Source organism: Trifolium pratense, linkage group LG4, assembly GCF_020283565.1.
Source record: "Trifolium pratense cultivar HEN17-A07 linkage group LG4, ARS_RC_1.1, whole genome shotgun sequence".
In the NCBI taxonomy this organism is placed as follows: domain Eukaryota; kingdom Viridiplantae; phylum Streptophyta; class Magnoliopsida; order Fabales; family Fabaceae; genus Trifolium; species Trifolium pratense.
Window position 1 is genome coordinate 48,302,698 of NC_060062.1, and position 9,560 is coordinate 48,312,257.

The window sequence follows — 9,560 nt, forward strand, 5'->3', positions numbered from 1 at the left end:
TTTTTTAAAATACCTTTTAATATTATAATTTTTTTGTTACATATTAGGCTAATTAAATCCGTGCGCCGCACGGGTCGAATTTCTAGTATTAGAGAAATGTTTACCGCTTAAATTTCATTTCTTCTTATTGAAGCCTACATTTCCCTCCTTTAATAATACTACTCCATTTTAATATGATCAAATTTCTAATGCATATATGTTTATTATTATTTTTCCTCATGTCATTAACATATAATTTAACATATAATGTTAAATGTTGTTATAAATTATGAAATTATAAAAAATAAAATACAAATTTGTCATAAATAATAGGCTTATGAAAAATTCATGTTTTTTTAATAAAAAAATATTATACAATGTAGAGACGTGATTTTTAAAAGATAATTATCTTAATAATAACAAAATTAAAAAGCGATGTAAACAATATTTGGATAAACATATACAAAAATAATAATAATAATAATAATAACAAAGACTAGTAAAGATAATAACTGATAGTTATCCTAATAATAACAAAAAAAAACTAATAATAACAACTTAAAGCTTTATCAAAATTGTGTTTGGTTCCACTTCTCTTAAAAAAAAAGTAGAGAGGTAGAAAATAAGTAAGGTGAAGCGCAACCTTGGTAGTTTATTTAAAAAATGTATTTTAAGTAGATTATTTATTATGGTTGATAAACACAAAATAACTTCTATTTTTCCTAAATTATGCGTTTGATCTACTAAAAAACAGGGGATTGAACAGAACAACTTTTGTTGTATCCTGTTTGATTTTAAATTGGTTATGAGACTGGAAAAATTAAGTAGCAAGAGACAGGACAAAAACAAGATTTTTTGTCCCTCACTGAATCACGGGACAATTTTTTGTGCACAGTACAACTATAAAAAATATGAAAATATCCATTTTATTTTCGAATATAAAAATATTATCTTCATATATCTCTCCAGTATAGTTTTGTCATGTCCTGTATTATCTTGTTATGTTCTATACTGTTTTGTTCTATCCAGTATTGCTGTTTTACGAATCAAACGCACCCTGAATACTAAAAATAAATTTTTGGCAAAATATTGGTCCTGTAAATTTCTTATTTGGTTCTTCAAAAAAAATTCTTATTTGGAACAATTAGGTCTTTTATGTTTTTCGTCTAATAAATAGGTTTTTAAGTTATATAACGGTTGTGTCACAAAAAAAAAGTTATATAACGGTTCCTGTCAAAAAAAGTTATATAATGGTTACAATGTTGCCCTATTTAACGTTTGTCGTTCCAAAAAGGTTAAAAAAAAGTCTGATAATGAAAACTAGAAAGCGCATTATTTTAAAGAAACGCAAAAACTCTTCTCCCCCAATTTGAAAGTGATTATATCAGTTCTTTTTCCCCCAAATCGAAAATGCAGAAACCCTAAATTCAGACACGAGATGAAAGATTGAAATAAGAAGATAAGAATTTCAATTGCAATTTGGAGAAGATTACTTAGGTTTCAACTTTATCAGATAAAAAAATAATTAACTTTTTTGGAAAATGTTTGTAATTGTTATATAATTTAAAGAACCTATTTATTACAAATAATAATAATAATAATAATAATAATAATAATAATAATAATAATAATAATAATAATAATAATAATAATAATAATAATAATAATAATAATAATAATAATAATAAGCCACCTAACTATTATAAATACAAAATTTAAAGGATTGTAGGACCAATGTTATCTAACTTTCTTAATAATTCATAATCAATGTGCAATATACCAAACATTTTTCAAAACTTTTCAACGCTATTTCAAATAACTTATATCTTATAGCTTATCATTTTTTCTTCCAATTTTACCCTTGTCATTTTACTTGAAAAATTAAATATTAATTAAAAACATCTTTTTTTATGTCATCTCATACTTATAAGCTAGTTTAACCACTAATTTTATCAAATACTACAAATTCATTCAGCTAGCTTATACGCTATAAGCTAAAAGTTGACTTATAAGTTATTCGCTATAAGTCCATCCGCTATTTTTTACCAAATAGAGCCTCGGCCTTTCGATTTTAGAGAAAGATTGATCTAACAATTTAAATTTCGTCGGTAAAATCTGATTATGAATTGTTCCACTATATACTTGAACTTAAGTTTTTCCAAACAATTTATCTTTTGACATAGCTCATTAATCACTTTGAGAAAGGGGACTAATAATTCAGAGTTCAACCGAAAAAGTAAGAAAAGTCCAACAAAAATTTTTTAACTTAAGATTCGAATTTAAATTCTCTCCAATAATTTAGAAGTGTCTTTTGATCCCCATCATTTGTTTGCTCTCAATCTTTATAAACACGTCTTATGCCAATTTTGATAAACATGAAACATGAGTTTTTTTTGTCAAGTGAAACATGAGTATTATTGAGTCAAAACGTGTGTTAAACGATCAGAGATGTCGTTCATGAAGGATGGATACTTACGGTAGTCTAGAGCCACACACTAAGCATCATGTGATTCACACAAGTATGGTAAAATCCAACAAACAAGTTTTACTCCCATTACAATCGTTTTGAATTTGTAGAGATTTATAGCAAACAAAGACTTACAGAAGCTAAGCCTACAAATTATTATTATTATTATTATTATTATTATTATTATTATTATTATTATTATTATTATTATTATTATTATTATTATTATTATATGGACTAAAATCATATTTTAACTAGTGTCATCACCAAGATTTATATGTTTATTTTATGTGGAAATGAGTGGGAAAAGATTCTCTCCCGTGAAGTTTTTTGTTAGTCAAATCTTCACCCTTTATTTTTTTCACCACTTATAATTGTATTTATTAATAAATTGAATCAATGGATGGATGAGCACACGTGAGAATATCCAGTGAGAAACACACCGGAGACCGGGGACGGACGCAGAAACTTTAAGTTGTGGGGGCAATATATTTATATAAATTTATAGCATTAAGCATGTATAACAATTCATTTTTAATTTAGTAAAAAAAAAAACAATTCATTTTTAATAAAAATAAATATCCTACGGGTTTTAATATTGATTTTCTCATCAATGTAGATAAAAATGCCCCTCTATATAAATAAATAAACAATCATGAGATGAATGGATTTGCGGTGAGAGTTATTTTTTTATAGGGAAAACAATCATTTTAATTGTGAATATGTAAAATGTTGTCATTGTGATCCATAAATATACTGAAATTGCAAACATAGTGGGGGCTCAAGCCCACACAAGACCACACTTAGGTCCGTCCCTGCCGGAGACAACCCTCACCCGATAAGGAGTTGAGTAAACTGGAACATAACATAGGTATGGAATATGTTGTGGTCCTCTATGATTCACGGGCGTACCAAAAATGTTATACCCAGTCCAGGATGCTACATAATGATAATGGTATTGTCGTTAGTGCCAACCTTGAAGCTAGAGGATTTGGTTTGAGAGGAAAACCAAATTGAATTGTTATTAAAATTTACAGTAACCGAACCGAATCAAACTATTCGTCTTATGAACTAAATCGAATTGTTGAAATGGTTCGGTTATATGGTTCTGAATCGAACCATAATTAACTTTTAAAGAATTAAAATTTACTATTTCAAACTTAATTAAATTGATTTTAATTGCATTGTTATTATTAGTACCGCTGAAAAGAATTTAAAAATCCAATCTAGATCGAATATTAAGATTTTTTTTAAAAACAAAAATTAATCTGAACTATTAAACTGAACCGAACCATTAAAGGGAACCTAATCAAACTGATAATCATAAACCGAACCAAACTGTTTCAATTTAGTTTCAAAACCGTTAGTTATAGTTAAAATTATTTTTTGGTTTGGTTTGATTCGACAATTCGATTCAACTTTTTAGTTTTTATGCCCACCCTAGACAAGGTGCTTCACATAAGTTATGGATATCGTGGTAGCAGGAGCCATCAGCCATGTGATGTGCAGAGATTAGCATAGCATAGTGCTCCAAACAGCAGATATATTCTACGATCACAGCTTATCTTACTAATATCACTTGGTCCCCCTCTATAGATGCCTTTACCGAATAAAACTGTCTTTTATGGAGTAATAATAATATACATACATTTTATTGATTTTGATTTTTGATGCTTTGTTAAAGAGATATTTTAATAGACGGAATAAATTGATGGAAACTTTTGATAGACTGCCCAACAGGAGTTTGATGAACTACCATAGATGATCTACGGTCTACCAGTAACTTGATCTCGAGCTTAAAAACTCTTTTATTTTGTGTTTGTTTACCTTAATGAAGATTTATAGAAAATGATTTTCAGTTACTCAAAACAACTTTCTATTTAAGTAGTTTTTAGATTTTTATTTGTTAAAAAGGAGGTAACATGAAAAAATTATTAAACATGATTATTCTATTAAAAAAAATTGTAAGTATTGGACCTTATAAATTATGGCTCTGGCTCTGTTTAGTCTTGTCAAATGCTAGAATTAACTTATTTTAAAGAAAGAAAATTGTATTGTGACACTAGTTAAGCATATTAATAAATAAAAAATTTGTTTAGAAATATGTACTCTCCGTCCCAAAATATAAGTAAAAATGAGTCAAACAAACTTGATGTATTTGGTTAAAGATTTGAACCAAATATATTCACTTTTGTTGACAAACTTTTGCTTATATTTTGGGACGGGATGAGTACTATATTCGATACCTTAAATAGGGCTGGGCACAACCGATCCAACCCATTTTTAACCGATCGACCCAAACCGAAAAGGCATATTCGGTTTGATTTTTACGGACCCGCGGGTTGAACATTTGTAAACCGTGGATATTGAAGATTCAAACGAACGGATTGTGGTTGTAAGGTTTGGACCCCAAATGAAACCAAACCCGTACCAAAATTGTTACTATATTTATAATATTATATTATTATTTCTTACACTTGGCTGAAATATGCATTATCATCAGCCCAAATTCTATTTATCTGGTAATCTTCACCAAGAACTTGTATAATTTTCATCTCTGTTTATCATTTTGTGGTGATTTTATCATAATTTTTTCTTATGGATTTGTAAAATAAGAAATATGAATATCAATTTTTAATATGATATTCACCGTAATCATAATATATAATTTTGTTATGAATTTGCCATAATATTTTTATTCAGGAACTTAAAAAACAACAATATTTTTATTTTGTGCAACTATAGTCAAAAACAAAGTTGGACAACTACAAAAAAAAACACATTTGAAACAAATCGCACTAATTAAAAATTTAAGAAAAAAATAAATTTAAAAATGGTCAAAATCGTTGAACCGAACTGAAACCGAGTCAACCCGAAAACCAAAAACCGACCAAACCGAGTAAGTAATTAGTTCGATATTGAGTTTATATAATGTCAACCATGGGTCCGACTGATTTTGAGGTTTGAGCCCAAAACCGAACGGATGTCCACCCCTAACCTTAAATTTGTAAAAAGTTGTTTTCTAGAGGCAAGCATGATCCAATTGTATTTGCTGAATATAAAAGTACTGATGAGCATTGACCAAAAAGAATTGACATCATCTAAAAAACAAGATGGACCCGGAGGGCTGAGACGGACGTTAATTAATGAACAATGACAGAAATGGTACAATTTGTCTGGACAAAGAGAGACTGAATTAAAATACAGAGAGGTTACCATTGGTACCACATTCAAATCAAGTATAAGGTCCAAACTAACCTTAACTACAGTATTCAAGAATTATAAGCCATCAGGGTCAAATATTCAAATTTATAAACCACAATTATGACTCAAACTCAACAACATTTGATATTCATACTTCTCAATAGTGTTCTCATTTTCCAAATGCTAATGTTTTTTATTGACTAAACCACATGTTTTCTATTTTTTGAAAGATAAAACACATGCTGATGTTAAATTCAAAACATCATAGTAACATAAAGAACAAACTTACCACCCGCAAAGAAACATTATTTGATCAAGTTAAACTCACCACCATAATTTGCTTAGACAAATTACTTGACACATCCTTCAAGTTTCAGAAACCACTGCTGTATTAACACAAACATTTCATCTGCATAATTCAAAAAGACAAAAACAGACTGCGAGTATTTCTATAGCACAAACACTACTGATCGAAGGTGTGTCCGGTGTCTGACATATGTCAGTATCCAACATTGACATGTGATTACGTTCAGTTAATTCAATTTTTCATATTGTTACGGTGCAGTTAGGGTACAACATAATACTACCAACTAATGTTGGGAATTGGATTCCCTGCAGTCAAATTTTGACTGCAGGTTAATCACAATCATTCATTTTTAAACCTGGGCCACCAAAATTTGCATCCAAAGACTCACAATGCATGAATGCATGAATGCATGGATAATTGAATGCATTGAATCCAGGTCCCTAATGTTGGGTTTAAATTGAACCTAATATGCCACATGCATTCATCCTAATATCTAACCAATCTAACAACTAACCAATAATCAACAATTCAAACAACATAATCAACAATTCAGAGATAGAAAATCGGTTATGTCAGTGTCGTGTCCGTGTTTCATTAGGCAAGTATACTTTTACCAAAGGATAATACAACAATATTTTAATTACAAATTCATATACTATAACAAAAATGAACACAAAGGCAAATAGAAAGGGGAAATTAAGAATGGGACAATTATTTTATACATTCCCCAATAGATAAAACAATTTCATAAATCTAAAACCCCTAAACTGTTTAATTCAACATTACAAAAAACTAAACCAGTTTAGTTTTGCCTATAAGCAATGTAATTAGCCAAAGCAATCAAAGGAGCAGATTTATTAGAATCAAACCCAGAAAGCTGATCTTGTGCATCACTGTTCAATTTCTCAGCAAATTCTTTAGATTTTTCAATTCCCAAAAGCTTTGGATAAGTAACTTTATCAGCTACCAAATCTTTCCCAGCAGTTTTACCTAATTCCTGTGAAGATTTTGTAACATCAAGAATATCATCAACAACCTGAAACAATAAACCTATATATCTAGCAAATTTTCTCAATTTTTCAACATCTTCATCACTACCACCACCAAGAATTGCACCAAGAACAACAGCACCTTCTAACAAAGCAGCAGTTTTATGAAGATGAATGAATTCAAGTCTCTCTAATCCAACATCTGATAAACCTTCTGAGTTTATATCAACAACTTGACCGGCTACGAGTCCTTCGGAGCCGATCGATTTCGCTAATTCTCCGATTGCACGGACAATTCTCGCCGGAGAAACTCCTTTCGTCGACACCGCGATATGCTCAAAGGCGAAAGCGAGTAACGCATCTCCGGCGAGAACCGCCACGTCTTCACCGAATACTTTGTGATTCGTCGGTTTACCTCGTCGGAGATCGTCGTTATCCATACAAGGAAGATCGTCGTGGATTAACGACATGGTGTGAATCATTTCAACAGCACAAGCGGCTGGCATCGCCATGGATTCGGTTCCGCCGACGAGTTCGCAGGCGGCTAAACAGAGAACCGGCCGGACACGTTTTCCGCCGGCGAGGAGTGAGTATCGCATAGCTTCGTGAACTTTTAACGGTTCGCGTAACGAAACGGCGTCGTCTAGGGCTTTGTTAACCCTAGTCGCTTTTTCAATCATATAAGTGTTGAAACTGAAAACTGGTTTTTCTTCAGTTTCTATTGTTTCTTGTTTTGTGAGCAAAGATGAGACTGAAAATTGGTGATTATGATTATGGGTTTTTGGTTTAATGGTTGAAATTGAAATGGGTATTTTGGTAAAATAGAAAGATGAGATTCTGGATCTGGATCTGGATCTGGTTGTGGTTGTTGAAGCAGTAATAGTAAGTTGATTGAACATGAAACATGTGTTAAGATTCATGGTACTCATGTTGTTTCTGTTGATGTTTTTGATTATGTTTCTAAGAGGTGTTTTTTTAAGTTCTTTCTTATCCTTTGTTTATTCTATTGTGTATTCTCTTATTTATAGTGAGATTTGATTTGAAAAAAGTGGTGATAGTAGTTTTTTTAAGAAGGAGTGTACTTGGTGGTGATGTGAGTTTTTTTATTTGTGTTTTGTGTGAGATGAAAATGAAGATTGAAGAGAATGTGGCAATGGAAAGTGGAAACAAAAGTGTGGGTAAGGTGAGATAAGTAGATGTTTCCACCAATGAGGTGAGTGTGATGTGTAATGGACAAGATAGGGTTTATGGGATTTTAGTAGGGTGTTTTTTTATTGTGTGCCTTCATTCAGCTTCATTGGGTATGTCATTTATTTTGTGTGGCTAATATTTCATTCATAATAATGTATAGTAATATAATTAAAAAATTACATCAAAAATATTGCGAAAAGTATGAGATAAAATTGCTCTTATAATTGCATGAGTGCTACTATTTACTTGACGTCTAGTGAAAATAACTATAAAGTTGTTATAGTTACTAAGTAAGATCATATAGTCTTGAATAATTGAACTATATTCGGATCGATTAGGTTTCATGTTATTCAAATCATCCACCATCATTTTGCAGTCCATCTCAAGATAGATTTTGTTATATCCCAAACTAACCGTCCAATGAATACATTGGTTTAAACTCCAAGTTTCCGCTTCCGATGCGACTATTCACCTTCCTTGTAGGTTGTCATGGCAACAATAAATTTGCCTTTTTCATCACAAATACAAGTTATGAGCCTACCTTGTTATCTGTCATACATGTTGTCGTATCAAGGTTGCATTTTACAAAGCCTATAGGTGGCCTAGCATTTGTGTAACAGTCTCCGATTTGTTCTTCCATAATTGCAAATTTTGCCTTTTCCATATACTTCTTGCTATCATCGCAAAGACATGGCTCATATAGATAGGGATAGCAATTGCACATGTATCTAACGTAGCCGAAAAACTAAATATTTATGATAGATATGATATGATAAAATTCCGCATCATAAATACGGATAATTATCCGTAAAATTAAATGGGTATGACGTGGATACATATACTCTAGTGTCCACCTTGCATCCATTTGATTGTGCGTCAAAGAATATCAATGATTTGGAGCTATTGACATTGTATCCATAATTATCAATCAGAGAAACAATTATGAGATTGCAACGGAGCCATTTCTTAGATTTTGGGACTGAGATAATTTGCAATGTCATTGAGGTCTTGAAGAAAACATATATGGTAGTACTTAAGATTATGGGTGGCAAAACGAGTTGGGCCTGTCGGGCCGACTCGTTTGACCCGTCATTTTTTGCGAATCGGGCTGAGGTTTTCGACTCCATACTTTAGATTGGCCCGTCCCGCCTAGTCCGCTTAAAAAACGTGCATTGGCGAGACGGATTTTGCCTGCAATTTTGTTAATACTTAAAATGAAAACTGGGTAATACATATAATTCTTTTTCCCTTTATAAAAACGTGCATTCGGCGGCTCAATCCACTATATATTTTTTTCCTTCTCTTTACTGATAAAAAATTGGTCTTTCTTTTTATATAAATAGATAGATAGATATGTATTGCATATAATTCTAAAACTAGGTTTTCTTGCTTTTGAACCAAGTGGATTATTTTAGTCTTTTAA

At 31.1% G+C, this 9,560-nt stretch overlaps 1 protein-coding gene across 1 annotated transcript; it reads right to left on the reverse strand.

The window, feature by feature from the left end:
* Window positions 1-6,513: 6,513 nt before the first annotated feature.
* LOC123923997 (geranylgeranyl pyrophosphate synthase, chloroplastic-like) lies at window positions 6,514-8,220 on the reverse strand. Its single transcript, XM_045976751.1, has one exon. It carries the CDS (start codon window positions 7,873-7,875, stop codon window positions 6,760-6,762), a length of 1,116 nt encoding a protein of 371 aa, XP_045832707.1. The 5' UTR covers window positions 7,876-8,220; the 3' UTR covers window positions 6,514-6,759.
* Between the last annotated feature and the right edge of the window lie 1,340 nt (window positions 8,221-9,560).

What these genes read in the sequence shown, in the direction of transcription:
- LOC123923997 (XM_045976751.1), bottom strand. Translation starts at nt 7,875, where the DNA reads ATGAGTACCATGAATCTTAACACATGTTTCATGTTCAATCAACTTACT.